The sequence below is a fragment of the Oryctolagus cuniculus genome, chromosome X (assembly GCF_964237555.1).
Source record: "Oryctolagus cuniculus chromosome X, mOryCun1.1, whole genome shotgun sequence".
In the NCBI taxonomy this organism is placed as follows: domain Eukaryota; kingdom Metazoa; phylum Chordata; class Mammalia; order Lagomorpha; family Leporidae; genus Oryctolagus; species Oryctolagus cuniculus.
In genome coordinates this window covers 4816415-4843564 of record NC_091453.1, presented here as the reverse complement: position 1 = coordinate 4843564, position 27150 = coordinate 4816415, and the positions used below count along the sequence as shown (strand labels likewise).

The window sequence follows — 27150 nt, the reverse complement described above, 5'->3', positions numbered from 1 at the left end:
AGAATGTTTATTGATGAGCTTCTCCAAAGCTGTTGGGTTCCAGAGATTCTCATGACATTAATCAGCTTCCGGGAAATTTCTGGAAACAAACCTAAGGTCAAGAATCACAATTGTCCTAGGGAAAAGTACTAGAATGGCTTGTTCAGTATTGCAAAGCAAATAATCGGTAGCACCATAGCAGAAATCACAGTTGTCCTCACAATACCAACATGGAGAGCCAGGTTCACCTGAAAGGCCTGTTCTATGGAACAGTCACTGTCATGATGACCCATGATTGCTCCTCACTCAGCTCAGGGCTCTCAGAGGCACCAAGTCCCCTCGTGCTGGTGCATTGCTGTTTCCAGAGCACTCCCCGAGGGCCAGGCAATCTCTTAGTTCCTGCAATCCTCGCCACACTGTGAAGGTTGGAGAGACTGCGGAACTTACTTCACCTCATTTAGCCAACAAATGGAAATGCATGGCAAGGGTTTGAACCCAGGCCTAACTGACTCTATAGCCCAAGCTCTTATCCTCTACAGATCTATTGACCTTTTTCTGGGCCCCACTTTCTTTATCGGCACAATGATGTATTGGAATAAATGATCCCTAAGTCTCTTCCATTTAGCATTAGCAACATAAAAAATAAATAACTCAGCTTATTATTGTTTCTATAATTAATAACAGAACAAAATAGCTACCATATGCTAAGCATCTAATACAATACATTCAGTCCCCACAAGTAGTATCATCTCTGTGTTACACATAAGGAAATTATGAGAAGCAAGTACCTTGCTCAGGCACTTATCCAGAATAGACTCAGCTTGAGTCCACAGCCTTAACTCTCCTCACCACAGCCAGTTACCTCAGTCCCTAACTTATCTGTACCTTTCCTTCCCTTGAAAAATAACAGCCACCATTACTGAATGCCTACTATGTGCCCAGCACCGGGGAGACACTTTACATATACTGCCACTTCTACTCCTCCTCTCTCCCATCTCTGCTCATCACATCCCTTGCTCTCCAAGAGACTGTTCCCTTGGGAAGGCACACAATGCATTCATTGGGTTCTCTCCTACTAGTGGGTGTGGATAGTGTGTCTTGGAAAGTAGATAGTCATGCTCGGTTCCCTCTGCCTTGCACTTCCTCTCCATCTCCAAAGTTAGGAAGCTGAAGGGCCCCTCATGCCAGTCCCCACCCCCACTTGGTAATCAGCCATCTCTATGCTTGCACTTGGTATCAGGGCATGAATGCTTCTTATGAGCATGAAGCTGTTGTAGCCCAACTCCAATCCCACCCTTCTTCAGTTGGCTCAGCAGTGCTGAGTCTGGGATTCTCAGACCCCATTTAACCTTTGCCAGTTGCTCATCGTTAGGCTCTGCCCGTAGGGGCAATAGCAACTGGAAGACGGTCGGGGGCACACTCCTTCCTGTCTGCTTCCTGTTCCTGTTTGTGTAACCTAGCAACTGTTCTTCACCCACTGCAGCAGCAGTTGGGTCCAGTGTGCAATTTTTCCAGCACTTGCAAAACCAGCCTCATGGCAACCCCTGAGACATCAGCCCCGAGCCGAGCGGCATTCCTGCTCAAAGGTCTGGGTTTCAGTTCTGTGGAACTCTCCAAGTTTCTAGGTTGCAATAATTCCAGTCTTTTCCCATTGTGTTCTCTACCCTAGCAGGGTGGTAACTTTGCTATAGTTGCTATCTCTGTATAACTTAGAGTTCCCTTTCAGTTACCTAGGAGCCATTGCATACCTACTTGACAATTCTTTACCTTGAGTTCTCTCTGTGCATATCACTGTGTGGTTTCTGCTTCCTGGCTAGACCCTGCCTGATGATCTAGTCTCAGGAGGATGGGAAAAATAGGTTCTCTTTAGACCTCAACTTCCTGGGTACTCAAATTCAGGCCCTTTCTAGAGTGCTACATTTGGCTTTTGGGTCCTTGTGGAGTGCTTGATGGAGTGGACTTGGTGCCACATCCTGCCTTTGTCTCTCAGATAGACAGGGCCCTCAGAAACCTCGGGAGGAAAGGGAAGGATACTGGCATGGCAGGATTGAGCATACCAGCATCGGACCTCTAAAACCTCACTTGATGCCCAAGAGCCCACCTGCTCACCACAGAGCACCGGGAGCCAGCTGAGGACCCTCCTCCAGAGCAGAAGCCTCCCCCTGCCTGGAGATTTAAAGATCTGTCTGGTCCAGTTCTGAACTTGTTGGACAGGTTAGATTGCTTCTGATCTTGCTGCTTCATTGCAACACAGGGCTTGTCTTCCTGTCATATTCATTCCATACAGAAAAAAGAAAATAAATAAAAGCTATTGCCTTACGAGTCCCAAAGGGAGCAACAGCACATGTTTAATAAGTTACCTGGCCAGTTTTCTGTGCCCAGTACAGGTGGTTCCACGATTGCCAAGATGTTTGTTTGTTTGTTTGGTTTTTAATAGGTTATTTTCTCTGGCGGTGATCATCATCATATTTTGCAAGTAAATATCCATGTAGGGGGTTAGTGAACAAGACAAATAATAAATTCAGAACATCTGCTTCACGTCAACCACTGTACGGTGTGCTGATTTAATCCTCTCAACAATCCTATGAAGCAGTACTATTCTTATTTTACAGATAAGGAAATGGGGGCTCAGAAATCACTTGTTTGGGGTCATATTGCTTGTCAGTGGCAGAATGTAGAGTTCAAATCCATATCTCTGTAATTCCAGAACCTGGGTTCATTACCACTGTGCTGTACAATACAGTGGGACATTTGGAATCAGCAATAAAAAAATGAGCCAGTATGCAGAATAGCACCTCCCACCCACACCTTCCCCCCACCCCCACAACGTACATATACTCATTCCCTATCCTCTTTATCTGTTTTACTGCTACCCATAGCACTTTTCACCAACTGACTTCTAGAAAGTCACACATTCGCGTTTATCGTCTAGCTCCCCCTATTACATAAGCTATGTGAGAACAGCAACTGTCTTCCATTCCCCAGCTACATCCTCAGCAGCCACATGGGTGGCAGGGACCCAGGCACTTGAGGCATCGGGGGCACATTAGCAGGAAGCTGGATTGGAAGCCGAGCAGCCAGGACTGAAACCAGGTACTCCAATTTGGGATACTGGTATCTCACGTGGTGGCCTAACCTGCTGTACTACCTGCCCGCCCCAGTTTTGTTTATTAAGTGGTAGTTGATATTTTTTAAAGAAGTTTCATAGTCTGAATGCTAAGACATTTAAAGACTCTGCCTTTGAAATTCTGCTGGCAGAGGCCTCCCCGGGAAGCACCAGGATGCGTGAATATTTCATTACCTTTAAGGGGCCTGACAGCCAGGGAGCGACAGAGGCTCAAGTGTGATAGAGCTGATTCAATGAATTCAAACGAACTGGAAAGAGAATGAATCCTCTAGAGGCAAAAGGATTTAAAGAAGGGGAAAAAGGCATCTATTGCCGCAGCTGTGCAAAGCATGAGACGAGGGCGTGGCTTAACTCGGGCTGGGACGACAGTCTTCACTCTTGTTAGTTTTGCTTACAGATACTCTATATCCACCATCTGCTAGAGTATGTGACTGTCCTGGGAGACTTCCAACTTCACTGGAAAAATGGCTCAAAATACAAGCCCAGGGGACATAGATGGTCACAGAGCCTGCTTCTTGGGCAGTGCTGTGGTTTGAATGCTGCCCCTGAGAACTCATGTTGAAATTTAATTGACATGGTGATGATATTAACAGGTGGGTCCTTCAAGAGGTGATTAGGGCACAAAGGTTCCAGGTTCATAAAGGGTTTCATGCCCTTCCGTGGCAGTGCGTTCCTTACTGCAGGAGTGGATTCCTGAGCTAAAAGAAAACGTGAGTGTGGCCCCCATTTCCTGTCTCGTGCACATGCTCTCTCACCATCTGATGTCCTCCACCATGTTATGAGCCCCTTAACAGATGTTGGCACCTTGATGTTGCACTTCATGAGAAGTAAATTTCTTTTCTTCATAAATTACTCCATCTACAGTATGCTGGTTTTTTTATTTTATTTTATTTTATTTTTTTTTTGACAGGCAGAGTGGACAGTGAGAGAGACAGAGAGAAAGGTCTTCCTTTGCCGTTGGTTCACCCCACAATGGCCGCTGCGGCCAGTGCACTGTGTTGATCCGAAGCCAGGAGCCAGGTGCTTCTCCTGGTCTCCCATGGGGTGCAGGGCCCAAGCACTTGGGCCATACTCCACTGCACTCCCGGGCCACAGCAGAGAGCTGGACTGGAAGAGGAGCAACCGGGACAGAATCCGGCGCCCCGACCGGGACTAGAACCCGGTGTGCCGGCGCCGCAGGTGGAGGATTAGCCCAGTGAGCCGTGGCGCCAACCTTACAGTATGCTGTTATAGCAGCAGGAAACAGACTAAGACAGGGGGCTAGCAAAGCTCAGACCTTATGAGGCTTGCTTATCCCAGAAGGGCAAGGGCACACACAGAGTTCTTGTCCCCAGAAAGCATTTGTTTTGAATTTCTAAAGATTTGAGAGGGGCTGGTGTTGTCGTGCAGGGGGTTAAGCTGTCATCTGTGACTCAGAGCTTTGATTCAAATCCCACCTCCAGTTTCAATTCAGCTTCCTGCTAATGTACCTGGGAAGACAGCAGAAGGCGCCTCAAGTACTTGGGCCCTTGGCACCCACATGGGAGACCTGGATGGAATTCCTGGCTCCTGGCTTTAGCCTGGTCCATTCCCAGCAACTGCAGCCATTTGTGGAGTGAACCAGCTAATGGAAGCATGCTCTCTCTCTCTGTCCCTCTCTCTATCTGCCTTTCAAATAAATAAAATAAATCTTTTATAAAAATTTATTAGAGAAAGCGAGTGAGTGCACACCTCAAAGAGCACTCCCAACCATTGATTGACTTACTTGAGAAGCAAAGAAGACTGTAAAACATTAAGCCAGTCTCCAAACAACTACAGATGTTTAAAAACTATCATTTTCAGGGCGAGCGCTGTGGCACAATGGATTAAAGCCCCAATCTGCAGCGCCGGCATCCCATATGGTCGCCGGTTTGAGTCCCGGCTGCTCCACTTCCGATCCAGCCCTCTGCTATGGCCAGGGAAAACAGTAGAAGATGGCCCAAGTCCTTGGACCCCTGCACCCGCGTGGGAGACCCTGAGGAAGTTCCTGGCTTCGGATCAGCTCAGCTCTGGCCGCTGCAGTCATTTGGGGAGTGAACCAGCAGATGGAAGACACCTCTCTCTCCCTCTATCTCTCTATTTCTGGCTCTAGCTCTCTGTAACTCTCTCAAATAAATAATTTAATTTAAAAAACCCATCATTTTCCCCAAATGCAATAGATCATAATTTTATCATTCTCAGAGAAAGGTGAGAACTAGAGGTCATCCTTATAATTTTTTACTTACTCACTCACAAACCCATCCACATGGGTTAATAAGAATAAGGGCTGAATTTGTAGTCAGGAGACTTTCATTTTGGTCCCCACTCAACCACATGCCAGCTATATATCCTCAGGAAAATCACTTCTCTGGTCTTCAGTTTCTCATTTGAAACACAAGAGCTTCAGATTTTGTTATCTCTAAGATCCTTTCTAACCCATTCATCTGTTCTTTTTCTAATGCCACAGCTGTAGCCCACCTATTATTGCACATTGAAAAGCTGAAAACAACCATTCAAGGACAAAATATGAAGTGTCAAACTGAACACTCAAACCAGAAACTTCTGGACAACAGACAAATTCTAAAGGCTACTCGAGGGACCAGCGTTGTGGTGTAGTGGGTTAAGCCTCCGCCTGTGACGCCAACATCCCATATGGGTGCCCGTTTGAGACCCAGATGCTCCACTTCCAATCCAGCTCTCTGCTAATGCATCTGGGAAAGCAGCAGAAGATGGCCCAAGGGCTTGGGCTCCTGCATCCAAGTGGGAGACCTGAAAGAAGCTCCAGGCTCCTGGCACCAGGCTTCAGCCTGGCCCAGCCCCAGCTGTTGCCACCATTTGGGAAATAAAGCAGCAGATGAAAGATCATGCTCACTCTTGCTCTCTCTCCTCCTCCTCCTCTCTCTGTAACTCTACCTTTCAAATAAATTTTTTAAAAGGCTACTCAAAAATAAATAAATAAATCTGAATTATTCCTATAGAAAAAATATAAGTCCCTAATATCTTTGATTTTCCCATTAAGTGATTATAGCCAAAGTTTGCTATCAATTGGTTTAAGCCAGGAACATTACACATTCCACCTATCAGTTCTCCTTTAAATATACTAAATCAGATTACCATGTATGATATGTTAACTGGCTCAAGGTTACAACCACCACAAACAGTAAATTTGGTTGTGCTGGATTCAGATTTTTTTGTTTTTTACTTCTTATTTTGAAATACTTTCAAATGTATGGAAAATGATAAGGATTATAATCATTAATATTTTGTTACATGTGCATTCTATTTACACACATTATTATTCTAAAATAAAGGAGACTGAAGAAATGGGTGCCGGTTTGAGTCGGCTGCTCCACTTCTGATCCAGCTCCCTGATATTGTGCCTGAGAAAGCAGTGGACGATGGCCCAAGTGCTTGGGCCCCTGCACCCCAGTGGGAGACCCAGAAGAAGCTTCTGGCTCCATATGCCCAGCTCCAGCTGTTGTGGCCATTTGGGGAGTGAACCAGTGGATGGAAGACCTCTTTCTCTCTGTCTCTACCTCTCTCTGTAACTCTGCCTTTCAAAAAAATAGATCTTTAAAAAAAAAAAAAAACCTTTTTAAAAGAGAATGCACACATAATGAAATCCTTTAAGTGATATTTTCTGCCTTTCACAGGCTCACAGTTCTAGAATAGGTACCTAAATAGCCGCTGTCAAAGTCTCAAAATACCTGAAATGTTTAAAGCAATCAATTACACAGCAAATAAAGAAAAAGGTGAAGATGCATTTAACTGGTAAACAGAATAAGAAAGTGTGTGTGTGTGTGTGTGTGTGTGCTGCCTGTTTCACACAGGCAATGTGTTTGCAGTACGAATTCTGTACAAATCAAGGCCACCATAACATATCAAAATGCGAATAATTAACAAAGAATTGTTATTGAGGGGAAGAAAGTGTTCTCCTTTTACAAAGAAAAGTACTTATTTACAATGATTCCCAATAAGCCAGGAATTATAGGATTTAATGTGGGCTGGCAATAAAGATTTGGCAGTCTCGACATGGTGATTTTAATTAAAGCCATAGAGTAAAGCCCTTCAAGGAGAACATTAGAGTGACAAAATAAGAGGGCCAAGAGGAACACAGAGAAGCCCTAATGTTGAAAAGTTGGCGGAAAGTGGAGTCCACATAAATGGTCTAAGCAGAGACCTAAAAGACAAACCAGGACTGAAACCAAGGAGAGTGAGTATTTTAAAAAGGAGGGTGCGGGAGTACCGAGGACTGCCAAGAAGTAGAGTGAAATCAGGTCTGCGAATGCACCGCTGGACTTCAGGGTCATTCCAGAACCTGTCTGATCATTTTTCCTGGAGCTGGGATAGATGAGGAAACAGGAGGCAGCAGCGGGGAAGCCCCCCTTCAGGAGCAAACCTGGCATAGAGGAGAGGACCGGAGGGGACCAGAGAAGGCTTTTTTTTAAGGGAAGGAAGAAACCATTACAAAGGGCAATCCTGGACAACAGGAAAATTCTGAATGTGAGTTGTTCAGTAAAGTTACATTATTAATGTTATATTTCTTCAATGTGATCTGTATTGTGGTTACATAAGAGAATAGCCCTCTTTTCTTGAGATTGTGCTAACGTACACAGAGGCTAATGCCACAAGATCTACAACTTATATTCAAATGGAGGAGGAGAGGGGAGAGAGAAAAAGAAAGGATGATGAAATGCTAACACTTGGTAAAGGGCATATTGGGTGGTCACTGTACTGCACTATCCTTTCATCTCCTCTGTAGATTTGCAATTTTCAAAAGAAATTATGGAGGAAACAACAAAGCAGAACAAAACAAAAACAGCATATATATATATATATATATATACACAAGCCAAAGAAAATTGAAGAAAGGCATTTGAGTATGTCAAAGTGATGATGGACAACGGCCAGGGGAGTGAGCAAGAGAGGAAGGAGGAGAAATCAATGCTCCCCCCAACCAGCATGCACGCGCATGTGCACACACACACACAGACACACCTCCACAGCTATAAAGCATATAGATAGAAGAGAGTAACAATGGATTTAAAGAACAGCTTAGGGGTGGGTATTGTGGCACAATGGGTTAAGCTGTGTGGGAAACGCACATCCCATACAGAATCTTGCCGCTGCTTCCAATGCAGCTTCCTGTTAATGTGCCTGAGAGGCAGTGGATGATGGCCCACGTACTTGCCATGGGACACTAGGGAGTTTTTGGCTCCTGACTTTAGCCTGGCCCAGCCCTAGCTCTTGCAGGTATTTGAGGAGTGAACCAGTGGATGCAAGACTGACTCTCTCTCTTTCTCCCTCTTCCTCTCCCTCTGTTTCTCTGCCTTTCAAATGAAGGAATAAATAAATTTTATAATAAAGAACAGCCTATCTGATGTCTGCATCTCACAGAGGGGGGAAACGAGGGAGGACCTGGCTCACAGCGATTCCCACTGAACGCTCCCCGTGCCAGGAAGGCTGTTTGGTGGCAATTGTAACCAAGGACCCTCCAGGAAGCAAGAACAAGCAGAATGGCAAGGAGTCCTCTAGACTGAGGAAAGCAAAGAGGGAGGTAACAATGGCATTCATTGTTTTTCCATGAAGCTCCCACATTAAAAGATACTTCATATGGGGCCAGCACTGTGGCGTAGCAGGTAAAGCCGTTGCCTGCAGTGCTGGCATCCTATATGGGCGCTGGTTCGAGTCCTGGCTGATCCACTTCTGATCCCACTCTGTTATGGCCTGGGAAAGCAGTAGAAGATGGCCCAAGTCCTTGGGCCCCTGCACCCACATGGGAGACACGGAAGAAGCTCCTGGCTCTTGGCTTCGGACCAGCGCAGCTCCAGCTGTTGCAGCCAATCGAGGAGTGAACAGGGGATGGAAGACCTCTCTCTCTCTCTGTATAACTCTGACTTTTAAATAAATAAATAAATCTTTTGGAAAAAAAAAAAAACAAAATAAATAAAAAAGGGAGAGAATGATCCAACATGAGAAGCAGGATACACAGCAGACTCATAGAATGGCAGATGCCCTAAACAGCACTCTGGCCTCAGAATCAGCCCTTAAGGCATTCGGATCTGGCTGAAGAGCCCATGAGAGTATTTCAGGCATGGAAAGCCAAGACACTCTGGCAAAAACACACACACACACACACACACACACACACAAACACACACACAACGACAACAACCTAAATGAAAGATCTCTGTGAGTGAGATCCCAGTGGAAAGAACAGGTCATCAAAGAAGGAGGTACCTTTCTCTGAAGGGAGGAGAGAACTTCCAGTTCAACTATGACCTTGTCTAAATATGATCAGAGTTGGCGAACTCAAAAGGCCTCCATAGCCTTGGCAACTCATGACAAGAGCCTAGGGTGATTACTGACGCCATAGACAAGAGTGTCAATTTGTTAAGTCACCAACAGGAGTCACTGTGCACTTACTCCTCATGTAGGATCTCTGTCCTTAATGTGCTGTACATTGTGATTTAATGCTATAACTAGTACTCAAACAGTATTTTTCACTTTGTGTTTCTCTGTGGGTGCAAACTGTTGAAAGCTTTACTTAATATATGCTAAATTGATCTTCTGTATATAAAGAGAATTGAAAATGAATCTTGATGTGAATGGAAGGGGAGAGGGAACGGGAGAAGGGAGAGTTGTGGGTGGGAGGGAAGTTATGGGGGGGGGGAGCCATTGTAATCCATAAGCTGTACTATGGAAATTTATATTCATTAAATAAAAGTTAAAAAAATATATACAACACTGTAAGGAACTTTTTTTTTACAGGTAGAGTTATACAGTGAGAGAGAGACAGAGAGAAAGGTCTTCCTTCCATTGGTTCACTCCCCAAATGGCCGCCATGGCCAGCTGCGCTGATCTGAAACCAGGAGCCAGGAGCTTCCTCCTGGTCTCCCAGGCAGGTGCAGGGCCCAAGCACTTGGCCATCCTCCACTGCCTTCCTGGGCCACAGCAGAGAGCTGGACTGGAAGAGGAGCAATCGGGACAGAATCCGGCACCCCAACCAGGACTAGAACCCCAGGTGCCGGCGCTGCAGGCAGAGGATTAGCCAAGTGAGCCGCGGCGCCAGCCCAAACATTTATGTTTAAACATAATCTCCGATACAGTAGTATTTATTTGAAACACAGAGAGAGATCTATCTGCTGATTCACTCCCCAAATGTCTGCAATAGCCAGGGCTGGACCAGGCCCAAGTCAGGAGCTTGGAACTCAATTCAGGCCTCCCACGTGGCTGGCAGGGGCCCAAGTGCTTGAACCATCACCTGCTGCCACTCAGGATGCACACTAGCAGGAAGGGGGGTCAGAAGCAGAGCTGGGATTTGAACCCAGGTACTCTGATCTGGGCCATGGAGGTCTCAAGCAGCATCTTAAGTACTGTACCAAACGCCTACCCTGATGCTGACGTCTTCAAATGTGCATCCTTTGGGAGGTTACTAGGTCACAAGGGCTCTTATAAAAGAGGCAGTGGGAAGGCACCATCTATGATGAAGCAGGCCCTCACCACCTACTGAATTTTGTGGCGCCTGGATCGTAGGCTTCCCAGCATCCAGAATTGTGAGAATAAATATCTGTTGTTTTTTGTTTTTTTTTTTTTTTTGACAGGCAGAGTTGGACAGTGAGAAAGACAGAGAGAAAGGTCTTCCTTCCATTGGTTCACTCCCCAAATGGCCGCCACGGCCGGCACTGTGCCGATTCGAAGCACTTGGGCCATCCTCCACTGCCCTCCTGGGCCACAGCAGAGAGCTGGACTGAAGAGGAGCAACCAGGACTAGAACCAGTGCCCATATGAGATGCTGGCACCGCAGGTGGAGGATTAATCAAGTGAGCCACGGCGCAGGCCCCACTGTAAGGAACTTAAACTGTGAGGTGAAGGGGTGGAGGCCACAGGACTGAGAGTAGCCAGAAGAGGGCTCTGAAGCAGAGGTGAATGGTTTGTTAGATTTTAAAACACTAAGTTAACTAGATTCTTTTTACCAACAGTCCTACCAAGAATTTAAAAAATATTTTGCTTGCTATTTAGTATTTTTTAATTCTTAAATAAAAATAGAGCAAATCTTTCGATAAGAACAATCTCCATCAGAGAAATATTTTGTTATAGCTTAAGCATTAAACTTTAAAGCCAAAAAGGTATAGATAGTTTTTGTCAGCTGCTTAGCACTTAGACAAATTGAATAAATGCATTTTAAGTGATCGCTAAGGAAGAAATAAAATGTATCTGTCTTCTCAAAGTGCTCCACAAGAAAAAAAAGGCAATATATTATTCATTGAAAACTCACTGACATAAAATTCAAGTGTAAAGTGAGATTGAAGTTACAATGTTTTATTTCTGTAATGTTGGAGAAATCTCAATTCTCCAAGTCAGGGGAGCATAAATATAGGCTCGGAATTTTGGGATTTGCTGAACCATCAAATAATGTGTAACTTTGGGTAGTTCTTCAACCTAAGTCGAAGTTTCCACATCTATGGGAGGAGACTAAGCCATGCTTCCTCCAAGGGTTTTGGTGAGAAATAATGAATGCAGTAGGCACTAAATAAATAACAGCTGGTATCAGTATTCTCTTACCTGGTGCATCTCCCAAAAGAAGTGAAATAAAAATAATAATACAAAATCAATACTACTTTCCTACATGGAAGGGCAGAAGGTCCCTAGGAAGGGGATAGCCTCAATATTTTTTAAAGATTTATTTGTGTACTTTAAAATCTGAGAGAGAGAGAAAAGAAAGATCTTCTGTTCACTAGTTCACCTCCCAAATGTCTGCAGTAGGCAGGGGTGGGCCAGTCCAACGCCATGAGCCAAGAACTCCTTCCAGGCTTCCTGCCTGGATAGCAGGAGCACAAGTGTCTGGACCATCATCTGTTGCCTTCCAAGCGCACTGGCAGGAAGCTAGATCAGAAGTGCAGAGTAGCTGGCACTTAAATGAGGCACTCCAATTCAGGATGCAGGTGTCCCACACTGTCACAACACTCGCCCTCACCAGTCTCCATTGTATATATAGTTTTATCTTTCTTAAACTGCCATGATACTCCAGGGCCAGAGTTCTGTGCTGGAGCTGAACGACCAAGCAGGAAAAAACATGCTTAACACTGGTCAGACCAGTAGAAAGAGGAAGAAAGTTCCCCTTGGCTCTGCCAGTTACTAGCTATGCATCCTCCAGCAAATCGTTTCGCCTCTCAAAGCCTCAGTTTCCTTTTCTGCAAAGGTTGTGAACATCTAAAGTATGTGAAATGGTCTGGCCAACTATAAAAGCCATACAAATCAAAGGTACTTTATATTAAGTAAATTCAATTAAACCTAGGTTCTGAAGGCAGGAACACTGGCAGGCAGCACACAAGGGTATAATGTTGACAGGAAAGAAAAAAAAAAAACAAAAACAAAAACAAAAAAAACCTTGTAGTCAGAACTCCTTGAGTTCAAATCTCAGGTGTGACAGCTGAATGTTGTATAACCTTGACAAGCACTTGCCTCGCTGAGTGGGAACTGCTTCAGCTGTAAAATGGAAATAACAACACTTCACTCAGCTTTATTGCAAGGACTAAATAAAACACATGTAGCATATATTGAACACTCTCCAGAATACAGTTAGTAATCAGGAAATAATAGCTATAATTTTCTATCAAGAGCTTTCAAAATATTCATAGCTCTTTTACATAATCATTTCAGATCTAATCACCTGATTATAGGAATAATCCAAAATAAGCAAACAGCTTTGCACAAAGAAATTCCTCAGAGGCTTAGTTATATTAGTTTTTAAAAGGTTCAATATTAGGAGAATAATCAAGTATACTATGGCCTATCCACTAAATGACATAAAAAGTGTTTATATATGAATAACATTTCAGTCAGGTTACAAAAAGTGACTATTAAGGATGATCACAAATCTACATTATATCATAAAAAAACAAAAACCTGGAGAGAAATGATGAGACTAACAGGTTATAAATATTATTTCCAACTGTTTTTTAATTTTTCCCAAAATTTCTGGATGAGGAAAAATTGTCATGCATAAAATGTCTTTGGGTAAATGTAAATAAACACCATTACATCTGCTTTCTGATGAAATCATAATAAACCCTTACTGATGTATTCAACAAGAGATAATAGGTGAATAAAAAGAATTTTAAGAGAATATTCTGAACAAGTACATGCTAATAAATTAGATAAATGAAATGGACAAATTCCTAGGTCACAAACAACTGAAAATGACTCAAAAGCCACAGAAAGTTTAAATAGATCTACAAGGAAAGAGTTACACTAAGTAAAAAAAAAATACTACCCACAAAGAAAACCCCAAGCCCTGACAGCTTTACCAATAAATTCCACAGAACATTTATTAAAGAACTGACACCAGGGGCCAGCACTGTTGCGTAGCAGGTAAAGCTGCCACCTGCAGCTCCAGCATCCCATATGGACACAGGTTTGAGTCCCAGCTGCTCCACTTCTGGTCTAGCTCCCTACTAATGTGCCTGGGAAAGCAGCAGAAGATGGCCCAAGACCTTGGGCCCCTGCACCCATGTAGGTCACCTGGAAGAAGCTCCTGGCTCCTGGCTTTGGATCAGCCCAGCTCTGGCCATTGTGGCCATTTGGGGAGTGAGCCAACAGATGGAAGATCTTGCTCACGCACTCTGTCAGTATCTTTCTCTCTCTCTCTCTCTCTCTCTCTCTCTCTCTCTCTCTAACTCTGCCTTTCAAATAAATAATCTTAAAAAAAAAAAAAAAAAAAGAACTGACAACTGACATGCCTGTTAATCACAAACTCTTTCCAACTCAGTAAGGCCACCATTACCGTGGTATCAAAACCAGATAAAAATGATGCAAGAAAAGAACTTATATTCTCCATAAATGTTGCAACTTGCTTCTTTGGAATATAGATATAAAATTCTCCTACAAAATATTAGCAAGCTAAATTCAGCAAGACATAAAATGTATAATACACTATGATCAAGTGGGATTTATCTCAGGAATGAAAAAGGTAGTCTGTATCAAAATTCAACTATTGTAATATGTCATATTGTAGAATATTATTTCATAATATAGAATAAAGGACAAAAATCACATGATCATCTCAAAAACTGAACACTAGAAGAACAGAACCTCCTCACCTTGATAAAGAGCATATACTTTTTTAAAAACCACTGCTATTATTACACTTAATGGGGAAAGACTGAATGCCTTCCATCTGAGATCAAGATGAGGAGGGAGTGCAGAGTGGCAGCATTTGACCTAATGGTAGTAAGACACCCACATCCCATATCAGAGTGCTGGTGTTCCACACTGGGGCTGCTCTAATGCAGACCCTGGGAGTCAGCAACGATGCCTCAAACATGGAGATCCTGTTACCCATACGGGAGACCTGGACTGACTTCCTGGGTCCAGGCTTCAGCCCTTCAGCATTTGTGAAAATTTGTGGAATAGATCAGCAACTGGCAGCTCTCTGTCTCTCAAATAAATTAATTTTGTAAAAAAGCGAGGATGTCTGCTCTTGCATTTCTATTCAACATCACAACAGAGGTACTAGCCAGGACAATTCGGCAAGAAAATGAAACAAAAGACATTGGAAAGGAAGAAGTAAAACTGTCTCTATTTGCAGATGACATGATTTATAAGTTAACATTCCTAAGGAATCCACTAAAAATCTGTTGGAGCTAATAAACGAGTTCAGCAAGATTTTGGGTTACAAAATCAATATACAAAAAATATTTTTTTAATGTTTGCAATGAACAAGCAAAACATGAAATTGAGAAAAACAATTCCAATTATGATAGCACCAAAAAGAAAAAAATACTCAAGTCAACAAAAGACATGTAAAATTTATAGGCTGAACAACACAAAACATTGTTAGATTAAAGAAGACCTAAATAAATGGAAACACATCCAATATTCATGGATCAGATGATGTAATAAGTAAGCTGGTAACATTCTCCAAATTGATCTATAGATTCAACACAATTTCCATCAATATTGTAGCTGGCTTCTTTTGAGAAACTGATAGACCAATCCTAAAATTCATAGGGAAATGCAAGGGGTGCAGAATAGTCCAAACAATCTTAAAAAAGAAGCAAAGTTGAACGATTCATACTTCCCAACTTCAAAACTTCCTATGAAAGCTGTAATAATCAAGACACAGTGCTTATCGCAAGCATGAGAAAAACATACAGATCAATGGAATCAAATTAAGAGCCCATAAATAAAACTTTCAATTGATTATTGACAAGAGTACCAAGATCATTCAGTGGGAGAAAGAGTCTTTTCAATAAATGGTGCTTAAACAACTGGATATCAACATGCAAAGTAAGAACGGTACCCTCACCTCATACATATATAGAAATTAAGTACATATAGATCAAAAACCTAAATATAAGAAATAAAACTACAAAAATTAAAGCATGAGCATAAATTATCTTCATTTGGCAACTGATTTGCAGATATGACATCATAAGCACCAGCAACCAAAGAAAAAATTGGATTTCATCAAAATTAAAATCTTTTGTGCTCCAAAGAATGCCTGAAGAACATATGAATATGATCCACTGAATGGGAGAAAAGACTTAACAAACAGCATATTTGATGAGGGACTTGTATCTAAAATACATAAAGAATTCTTACAATAAAATAACATATAAGAATAAATAACAATTAAAAATGGTGGAAGCAGCCATTTGGCCTACCAGTTAAGCCCCTGATTAAGATGCCCACATCCCATATTGGAGTCCCTGGGTTTGATAGCCCAGCTCCTGATTCCAGCTTCCTGCCGATGTGCACCCTGGGAGGCAGCAGATAATGGCTCACGTAGTTGGGTCCCTGCCATCTATGTAGAAGAACTAGACTGAATTCATACCTCCCAACTCAGTCCCTCAGCCATTGTGTGGGTGGAACCAATGGATGGGACTGTTGTCTCTTGTCTCTTTCTTTCTGCCTCTCAAATATTTTTTAAATGGGTGAGTGACCTTAATAGACATGTCTTCAAAGATACATAACTGGCTAATAAACATAACTGGCCAATAAAAACGCTCAATGTCATTAGTTGCTAGGGAAGTACCAATGGAAACTATAATTAGATACCACTTCGTAACCCTTGGATGGTTACAATAAAAAGGACAGATAATAACAAGTACAGGCAGAGGATGTGGAGAAATTGGAACCCTCACACAGAAATATAGACTGGAGGGGCCAGCGCCGTGGTGTAGTGGGTTAAGACACTGCCTGCAGTAACGGCATCCCATATGGGCATGGGTGAAAGTACTAGCTGCTCCTCTTCCAATCTAGCTCTCTGCTGAGATAGCAGTGGAAGATGGCCTAAGTGCTTGGGCCCCTACACCCGTGCGGGAGACCCAGAAGAAGCTCCTGGCTTCAGATCAGCCCAGCTCTAGCCATTGCAGCCATTTGGGGAGTGAAGCAGTGGATCGAAGATCTCTTTCTCTCTGTCTCTGTCTCCCTCTCTGTAACTCTGTCTTTCAAATAAATAAATAAATCAGGAGGGAGGGAGGGAGGGAGGGAGAGAAAAGAAAGGAGAGGAGAGGGGAGGGGAGGGAGGGGAGGAAGGAAGAAGGAAAGAAAGAAGGAAAGAAAGGAGGAAAGAAAGGAAAGAAGGAAGGAAGGAAGGAAGGACGGACAGTACAGCCACTTGGGGAAACAGTTTGGAAATTTCTCAAAATGTTAAGCATAGAGCTACCAGATGACCTAGCACTTCCACTCCTAGGTATATACCCAAGAGAATTGAAAATATATGTTCACACAATAACTTGCCTATGAATGTTCATAGCAACATTGGTCGTAATAGTCAAAAATAGATACAACCTAAATGTCCATCAACTGATGCTTGGTTAAAGACAATATAGCATATTCATATAATGGAATATTATTCAACATTGAGAAGGAAAGGGGGTTGGTGTTGTGGCACAGCAGGTTAAGCTGCTGCCTGTGACACCTGCTTCTCATATGAGTACCAGTTCAAGTCCCTGCTGCTTCACTTCCAACCCAGCTCCCTACTAATATACCTGGGAAAGCAGCAGAAGATGGCCCAAGTCCTGGGGTCCCTGCACCCATGAGGGAGACCCAAATGAAGTTCCAGGCTCCTGGCTTCGGCCTGGCCCATTTGGGAAGTGAACCAGCAGATGGAAGCTCGCTTGTGCTCTCTCTAACTCTGCCTTTCAAATAAATAAATAGATCTTTAAAAACTAAAAAGAAATGAAGTACTATTGTATGCTACAATATGGACGAAACCAGACACAAAAGGTCACATAACATATGATTGTATTTACATAAACTGTACAGAATGGATAAATCCATAGAGACAGAATGCAGACTGGTGATTACCACTGGCTGGAAGAAGAGAGAAGTAAAGAGAAACTGCTTAGTAACTAAGGGTTTGAGTTTGGAGTCATGGAAATATTTTGGAACTAGGTAGGGGTAGTGGTTGCACCACATTGTGAATAACCAAATGCCACTTTATTATTTGCTTTACCATGGTTAACCTAATGCTGTGTGAATTTCACCGCAATAAATTATTTAAAAGAAAAAGCAATTAAAAATCTAAGCTAATACTTCCACTGACATGTAACATTTCAAAACAGAGAATTTACTTTTACAATTTAGGCGTAGCCTGTTTTCTTAGACCTAAGATATTTGGCTACATTTAAAGAACTGTGGGTAGTCCTAGAGAAAAAGCAATAGTCTTTCTCTCTGTCTCTCTCTCTCTCACTGTCCACTCTGCCTGTCAAAAAAAATAAATAAATAAAAAGCAATAGCTACTCTCTTCACTCTCTGTTTATATAGTACTACTACAGAATTAATGCAGTTTGAAGCTTTGGATTCATTTCATGACATGCTTAAAAATTTGAAAGAGGAGCCCATGTTTCGTGTTGTGCTTAGCAGGTAAAGCCACTGCCTGCCACACCAGCATCCATATGGGCCAGTTCATGCCATGGCTGCTCTACTTCCGATCTAGCTCCCTGCTAATGGCCTAGGAAAGCAGCAAAAGATGGCTCAGGTACCTAGGCCCCTGCCACCCACGTGGGAGACAAGGATGAAGCTCCTGGCTCCTGGCCCGCCCTGGCTGTTGCAGCCATTTGGGGAGTGAACCAGCAGATGGAAGATCTCTGTCTCTCCCTCTCTCTCTGTAACTCCAACTTTCAAAATAAATAAATCTTTAAAAAAATTTTTTTGAAAAAGTTAGCATACCTCCTGTGTTCCTTCCTCCTTTCAGAGATTTGCTCACTAGCCCATCAGCACAAGTCAGTTGGAAGGGAGAACAGTGGATTCCCAAGGGAGAACATCCCACACTGATCAGTACAGAAGACTCTGCACTCTAACCTCACCACCACAAGCTCTGAAGCAGACATGTGGAATAGAAACTGAGAAAATTATCTATAACCTCGGTAACTAAGGCATCGAGTTCTAGAACAAATTAGTCATATAATTGTCCCACTTTATTTATTTGCTTTTATTTTAATTTGCTTGGGGAAGCAATTCCCATAAACATTCAAGTGAGTTACAGCTAGATTTCAGTAGCCATGAGAAAGAAGCTCAGTGTAAAACAAACCAAGAAAATATTTAAGCTTCTAATTATATGAGGGTAGAGAGAAGCATGTCATCTATTTCAAAACAAAACACTTTTCTTGGAAACAGATGATCCAGCATTCTTCCAATTCTTCCTAGAATAGTTTAAAAACATGAGGCAAATCTCATGAAGTTGTGTGTTGAATAGATATAAAAATAATGTAATCATTGAGTTACCAAATCCAATAAAAATTCAATGATGCTACTAAATGTCACATGGGTATGGATATAAGCATTTATAAGAGCATTGAAGAAACAGACATATATTGTGGTGTCTTTCTTGTTTCCTGCCACTGAGTTTTAAATTGAGATTTAATGTTGGTGCACTTTCAACTGAAATTAAATCAAGCATAAGATATCTCTTAGGTAATACTTTATGATATATCATAAATTCAAAGCTGTATCTTCCTAAAGGTCATTTCCCATGCTCCTCCAGTAGTTCACCTTCACTCTAAACAATGATGCCTCGCACAAAACCACCCAGGGCAGCCAGAGAACCAGAAGAGGAAGAAGGAAGGGGAGAACGTGAGTCCGACTGCCCTGGCCCTTTCACTCATAAACACAGGCACGTTTCCAGCACTCACCTTTCTCAGATTTCTTGTCTTTCGCTGAAGAACTGCTGCAACCCATGACTTCCAAATCACAAATGTTCACTCATGAACTGGAATTGCGTGTTACGCCGAGAGGAGCCTCTTAGCCGATCCCCGTCAGTTACAGATACTACCAAGGAAGACAGAGGAGGGAGAGAAGGAAAGCACCAGTTACAACGTGGTAGCCAAGGGGCTGCCCAGCAGGATCCCTGCTGCACTCCTCCGGAAGTGCTGTTCAGACATCATCGAAACCTACAGCAACAGCTACAGAGTGGCTAGACACTGTAGACACTGCTTTCTGTGCTACGTGTAAATCATTGCTTCCCCATGTCTGGGTCAGATCAAACTCTGTACAAAATTAAGCACTAAAAGTAATGGAAAGAAAAAGTGAAATGTAAGAGGGTACGATTTTCTAATCGACGTATACAGGAAATGGGATATGGAGCACACATCCCATTATGACATCGGTTAACTGTTTTGGTTTCAAGTTCAAAGTTATTTAATCTATCTGGGTTTTTAAAAATACAAATTGGAGAGTAACTATGAGACAAAAACAACACTTAAACAACTAAGTCGAAGTTCAAATCACAGCGAGCTCTTTGACAATATTTCTGAGTCAGTTGCTGGTACTTGTTTAAAAATAGAAGAGGCTGGGTCATGGGGTGGGGGGTTTGGGGGTGGCCTGCCACCTCCTGTGGTGCTAGCAACCCATATGGGTGCCGGTATGCACCTGGGAAAGCAGTGGAAGATGGCCTAGGTCCTTGGGCCCCTACAGCCATGTGGGAGATCTGGAAGAAGCTCCTAGCCCCTGGCTCCTGGCTCCTGGCTCCTGGCTCCTGGCTCCTGGTTCCTGGCTTTAGATCAGCCCAGCTCCCACTGTCAGAGCCATTTGCAGAGTGAACCAGTGAATGGAAGACATCTCTCTCTGCCTCTGGCTCTCTGTAACTCTGCCTTTCATATAAATAAATACATCTTTTACAAAAAAAGTCTTCTCTCTTAAAAAAAAAAATAGAGGAGGCTCAAGATCCCCCCCCCCCAAGTTTAGGAGTCATAACCTAGGAAAGTGTCCTTTTGAAAAACTCCCCAGGCATTCCTGAGATACCTCTACAGTTGACCTGTGTGCTCACCAGGCCTTCTCAGAGTTATCTTCCATAACGACCTGATGGGAGTTGTTAGCAAAATAGCAGTATCCCACCCCATCACTTTTGGGGGTGATGTGTCCTGTATTTGGTGATGCTCCAAACCAGCCTGCTCTAATATATTTGTATCTCTTGATGTGAACAAAGTCAGAGGACAACTAACTCCGGGATCCACCTGACACATCTGTTTTTCTATCACTACTGTAGTAAAAGCCACAAAATTTGAACTCAATTAAAGAAAGGGAAAATTAAAATGAGCAAAATATTTAGACTATGGGAATTTTTTCTTCTTTTTCTTAAAATTTGTACTAATGTAAAGAGAACAGATTGCATGAATTCCATAGGTACAGTTCTTAGAAGACAACCAGACTTCCCTCCCTCCCCCAACCCTCCTCCTTCCCTTCTTTGTTTCCTTTTCATTAGTTTTTCAAAGACATAATTTTAATGTACTCCATAATCACAGGCCTAATTCACCACTAACCATAATATTCAACAAGTAAAAAGTAGGAAGACCACAGCTCCACAGGAGTATAAACAAGGGCTAAAAATGACAATCATCTCACAAGGTGTCTGTTTCATTCCTATACTTTTTTTTGAACTATAGGAATATATTTAAAACAAAAATAACTTTAATGAACAAACTTTCTGATTAAAGTTGGGCCCGAGCCTTTTACGTATTCAATTAATTAACCCTCCTAAACTTTGAGTAATTTCTAAATTTGAAAGGCATTTATTACATATCATTTTTCTCTAAATGTCATGGATAAAATGTTAACAAGGTCAGGTCCAGGGGCAGAACAAGTTTTTCAGCATTCCATTCCATTCCAGGGTCTCCATTACATTAGATCCATTACATTCCCTCTTGAAGCATACTGGTTCAGTTAGGTGGTAAATTCAACTATCATAATTATCATCTTATTTACCTATGAGGCTTTCTGGAAGACTTCAGTCAATATTTTAATGAAATTACGATATACATTTTGATACCTTGACATTGCAGCCCAACAAAAGAAGAGGAATAGGTAGAGGAGGAAGGGGAGGAGGAAGTAGTGGATGGGAAGAAGAAGAGGACAAAAGAAAGGAAGGGAGGCAGAAAAATCAGCTTTTATGTTTTTTAATAACAGAATCACAAAAGTTTAAAGGTGGGAGAGAACTTTAAAATCATCTAGTATCAGGGTACTTTAAAAAGTTTATGGAAAAATGGAATTAAAAGATACAATTATTCTAAAAATTATATCTATTTTTATAACATACATTTCCTATGGACTTTTTGAAAATCCCTCATATACATGGATTTCAAAATTTTTGGCACTAAAATAAACTTATCTTGCAATTCCATTTTCCATAAACTTCTTGAAATACCCTTGTATTATACAAAGTGTAAGGAAGTTAAGCAACCGACCCGATGTCAGGTAAACTGGGGGCTGTCAAACTTGACTGCACATTAGAATCACCTGGGGAGCTATTAAAACTCCCAATAATCAGCCTGTGCTCATCAAGTCAGAAACACTGGGGGCTTAAAAAATACTGATGCCCAGGTTCCATCGCTAGAGATTCATGCATGTTGGTGGTAGATTGAGCACCATGATGTTTTTCAAGCTCCCCAGACAATTCTAATATACAACAAAGTTTGACACTCTCTCATGGAGACAATAGTTTCAGAACCCATGATGACACTTAGGGATCATCACATTTTCCTAGAAACGCTTTTTGACGCCATCTATCTGAAGTCATATTTTTCCAGAGGTCAAGTCAGGGTTACAAGTTTGTAGTTTCTGGTATCTACTCTTTCTCATTTTTGAAACTGGGGCAATGTTGACCCATCTCCATACTCAAAAGTTTCTCAAAGGCCATCTGTGGTGCCTAGGAGCACATATCTGCTGGTTTCCTCATCACCCTTTGAAGTGACTCATCTAGTCCTGTTAACATTCTCCAAGTGATGAGCTCAGTGCTCTCCGAATTGAGTGTTCGCAAGATTTACAAGGCTGGCAGCTAAAAATGTAGACGCCTGTGGCGTAGCAGGTTAAGCCTCGGCCTGCAGTGCCAGCATCCCATGAGAGCACTGGTTGGAGCCCTGGCTGCTCCACTTCTAATCCAGTTCCCTGCTAATATGACTGAGAAAGCAACAGAAGATAGCCCAAGTCATTGAGCCCCAGCACCCAACATGGGAGACTCAGATGGAGTTCCAGGTGCTTGGCTTTGGCCTGGTTCAGTCTTGGCTATTATAGCCATCTGGGGAGTGAACAAGCAGATGGAGGATCTCTGTGTCTCTCCCTCCTTCCCCCTCTGAAATTCTGCCTTTCAATCTTTAAAAAAAATGTAGACACCTAGGCTTTGCATCTAATGCTCAGATTTAAAAAAAAAAAAAAGGAGCCTGGGAATCTGCATTTAAAGTGTACTTGTCAGAGGACTTTGATACAGACAGTCCCCACATCGCTGTGGCACAGCAGGTTAAGCCACAGTCTGCAGCGCCAGCATCCCATATGGCCACCGGTTCGAGTCTCTGCTGCTCCACTTCCAATCAATTCCCTGCTAGCAGCCTGGGAAAGCAGTGGAAGATGGCCCAAGTCCTTGGGCCCCTGCATCTATGTGAGAGACCTAGAAGAAGCTCTGAGATCCTGGCTTCGGATCAGCCCAGCTCCGACCATTATGGTCATTTGGGGATTCAACCACTGATGGACTGACTCTCTCTCTCTCTCTCTCTCTCTCTCTCTCTTCCCTTCTCTCTGTAACTCTGCCTTTCAAATAATAAGTAAATCTTTAAAAAAAAAAAAAAAAACATTGCTCTCCAACAGTGTCCTTATTTCCCCTGGGCTTTGCTCCACCCTTACGCTTTTTGTTCAACCTGTTTTTATGAATACCTAAGAAGTTTGAGTAGGAAACAAACACTGATTAGACAACAGGAAGTGATATATATTTCGATCTCAATTTTCTTTTTTCCATAAATAAATAAATAAAGCAATGTCTCTCCAAAGCCATTTGATTCTCAGCCACTCCTCAGCTGATTCATTACACAACAGAGTAGGATTCACTAGGAACAAAAAGCATCAAACTTAAATGAATTTCTCTTAGACTGTTAGCTCCATGGATGACTTTCTTTTTAAATATGCTTTGAATCTCTGACACCTATACATTGCCTTTCACATAGCAAGTGTTTGATAAATGCTAAATGAATGAATGAGTGTTTTAAAGCCAGGGATCTTTAAAACATTAATTTGCCAGAAGTTATTATTGGGCTACCATGTTGTATCCAGATACATGGTAGTTGATTATTAAAAAGCCTTTTATTAAATCAGAAAATAAGTAGTGCTTATACATGCATTTTATTTTAAAATCATGATGGAAAGAAACAATTGTTCTAGAATTCTTTAGTTGTCTACTAGAAAAATATAATTGGCAATTATTTTTACATTATTAAATAATTACTGTTAAATTATTTTTAAATGGTTTTTCTACCTCAAGTAACAGGCTTTAAAAAAATTCTTTTTAATTCTCACCAAAACAGGAGCTGGTTAAGGCAAGGTGCCACTTACCATACCCATATGCTGCCCAACCTGGAGCCAGAGGATGAAGCAAGTTTGTTGTGTCTGTAAAGCTGACCGAGATGATTTGGGGATTTTCCACTCCTTGGTCAAGCCTAAGCTTCTTCCATCGCCCACCTTCTGTTAGCAGTAGGAAAACACTCGGAGCACTAAAGAAGTCTCTGAAGAGGCCACAGCTTAGGGCCTAAAAAGGGTCCTCAGACTTCTGCAGGGTTCACAAACGCCCAAGGAGGCCCTGGTCAGTGACAACACTTGGGTGGATCTAGGGAGAAAGCGGCTTGAAATCTGCCCAGGGCTACTGCCCCTTCCAATATATACCAAAGATGGTTTTAAAGAGTAAACAAAAAAGTGACTCATCATTGGCACTCACATCCAGTCTGCAAAAGAGACTTCTGCTAAAAGGCTTTTAGTGTGCGTGTGTGTGTGTGTGTGTGTGTCTGTGTGTGTGTGTGTGTGTGCTGGGGTAGGGGTAGGGACAAGAAGATGGAATTCTTTGATGTTGTTTGGCTCTTTTCCTCCGAACAACTTTACATTTTTTAGAGCTGAAACACAAGGGAAGAACAAAAGACAGCCCTTGGAACCAGCCTAACCTCTGCTACCAAGCACCCTCCAAGTGCTAGCCCAGCCTCCCAAGTCGTTCCTATTTCATCATAGCATTATTTTATCTCAAAGTGCATCTCTACCCAACTCCCACACTTTGGTTCAGCTACACTGACCAAGATGCACCTCTGGCATTCTAGATGTTGGTTGGGTAGTTCCCCTTGCTACAAAGTCAGCATTTCCTAGAGAAATTCCTCTTCAAGCTCTGGCCCTAAGGAACTCAAATTTGAAACCCATAGTCAAGTGGCACCAACCCCATCACTACCACTGCAGTACAAGTTAAGTAGGCAGGCCCAATTCTTCCACCTAGGACTGTGGGACTGTGTGCACGTGCCAGAGAGGTCCCTTCCACTAGTGTCCAGCAGAACACTATATTAGTTGCTTGGGCCTGAGGTCTTCTTTTTTCACGGGGTGGGGTCTTACCTGAATAAGGGGAGGTCTTTTAGACTAGAGTCTTCCTGGGTCTCATCAGATGAAAGGATATGAAATGGGAGGAAATGACACCAACCATCAGAGGTGTCACAAGATGTCTATGGGTATCAGGAGACAGCTTGGCCTGGAGTTTTCAAAGCGTTTGTGAAAAAGTAATTCTATGTGGTTTATGATTCTAGGGATGAGGCAAAAATCAAAAAGGTCCACCGTCAGGTAAGTCTAGAGGAGTTAGCGTTACTCAGGGTTTTTATTACTGCAGGACTTCTCAGAGCCCTCAATATATTCATATGCATTGTGATTCTCTAAGGGAGATCTGAGTACTGTTTCCCAAAGAGCCTAGCAGGGGACCCGTCTGAGATAGAGCATCTCGAAGAAAACCATAGTTCGTAACTGCTTGGAGTCTTGGGTTTAGAAGTCAGACAAACCAGAGTGGGAATTCTCAACTAGTCATTAATTCCTCTGCACCTCAGTTTCCACATAAGCAGATAGGGATAATAACACACAGCTTCCTGACTACTGAGGCTTTACTGAAGAGCTCAGCGGGGGGAAACACTGACTGAACAAAAAACAACTCTTCTTAGCTGACTTAGGAGAAGCCATGCTTGGGGAGTTGCCCACTGAGTTTGTCCAAATCTCTTCCTTCAGAATGCTTTGGCTGGGGGCTCCCAGCAACTAAAGCCCTACAGGTTCTGAATAACTGAAGATTCACAAAGAAATGGGCTGTTTTCTCAGAGAGCTCAAAGATCAGAAAGAATGCTATAATAATAAAAAGAACAGCTAAATTCACTACTATTATTAAGGGACTACTGTTTATCACAGTAGGCGCTTCATATGTCTATTACTTCATTTAATCTTCACAGTAAATCTTCAGGGTGGTATTATCATCCCCATATTACAGATGAATAAACTGAGGCTCAGAAATGAAAGGCCATGCTCCCTATACAGCTTATTAGTGGCAGAATCAAAGACACATTCTATTTAGTTATCAAAGAACAAAGATGTCTACCAAAATGCTAGGTATGCCCTGGTTTCAGGATCCAAGCTGATCAGTCTAAGAACTAAATCACTGTAGAGAATTCTGGAGCATCACAGATTTCTGTTGCTGTGTTCTACAGAAAGATGGGAACTCTGTGGTCCTCAAAGACTCCAGGAGGCCAAGGGAGCTGAAGGAAGATTTCTACATATGTGGCTGTGTAGTAGAGTCTGGGGAACAGTCCACAAAGGACCTGGAAGGGTTTTTGCCAAGTACCTCTTTCCTCACTTTCTAGCTCTCACTCCAGAGACCACAGAGTGTTGTCACATGTCACCTCTAGTTCAAACGGGCCTCAGCCCTTCAGACGGCAAAGTCATCTGTATGCCTTTTTAAAGTGAAGACAACTGACTTACAATCCACATCATGGAGAAATTGCAAAGCGAAAAAACACACGCCAAAGAAAGCTTGTTCCCAGTGCTGTGGCCGCATGATCTCTTTGTAACATACAACACTGCCTCTCCCAAAGACCTAAGAACAAACAAACACATTACCTGCTTCTTCTGCTGGGCCGGTGCAGAGGTGTGTCCTCACCCTGGGCAGTTCAAGAGAAAGAAAGAGGAGAAACCAGCGCTCTCTGTGAGAGAACACAGAAGTCTGAAAGCAGAGATGTACAATTCCAGCTTTCTCTGGAGCACCCCCTCACACACATTTATACCTGTCTGCTGCCTCCCCAGGAGAAAGCTTGCTTAAATAACAACCATGCACAAAGAAATAACTAGAACAGGGCCGGCCAGCCTCGCCTTGCAGCCTAGAAGGAAGCCCGGAGCCCCAGACTGGGTGCGGCTCCGCTGGCCTGAGCTGCAGCTGGCTGCCCCAGCCCTGCTCTCTTCCTGGCCTGGTGATAAAGGCTGTGCTCAAGTAATGGGCTGCAAAGTCATCAGTCACGTGACTGCTTCCAAGGGGACCGGGCTCTGTTCAGGCAGGACCAGGCTTCTGCTTGTTCCCAGAAATCATCTGCATCAGTACGAAGTGGAAAAGAGGACCTCAGTCCACCAGGGCAGAAAAACATTCCGGAGGTCAACTGAAGATGATTTTTAGAAAACATTCCGGTGTAGCGTAGCAAAGGTACAATTAGGAGAAGAAAGAAAACAAAACATCCTTCCTTGAGAATATAAAGGCACTGGTTGAAGGGAGTAGCTGCTGGGGGCAATGC

The 27150-nt window shown here is 42.8% G+C and overlaps 1 protein-coding gene across 10 annotated transcripts in view; it reads right to left on the bottom strand.

Moving 5' to 3' along the window:
• The window catches only part of PPEF1 (protein phosphatase with EF-hand domain 1), a 123899-nt gene that overhangs the window by 94330 nt on the left and 2419 nt on the right, over window positions 1–27150 (bottom strand). Inside the window, exons 1-3 of one of the 10 annotated variants that reach the window (XM_051826965.2) lie at window positions 26489–26828; window positions 19246–19381; window positions 12494–12592 (exon numbers count right to left, since the gene is read on the bottom strand). Coding sequence is in view for 5 of the 10 variants with exons in the window: in XM_051826963.2 (XP_051682923.1) it covers window positions 12569–12592; window positions 19246–19291 (70 nt within the window). In the remaining 5 variants the exon portion in view is untranslated. Of the gene's footprint in view, window positions 1–12493; window positions 12593–19245; window positions 19382–23923; window positions 24061–26488; window positions 26830–27150 lie in introns of those variants that run through there. The other 9 variants (XM_051826969.2, XM_051826963.2, XM_051826964.2 and 6 more) reach the window with 9 other exon arrangements.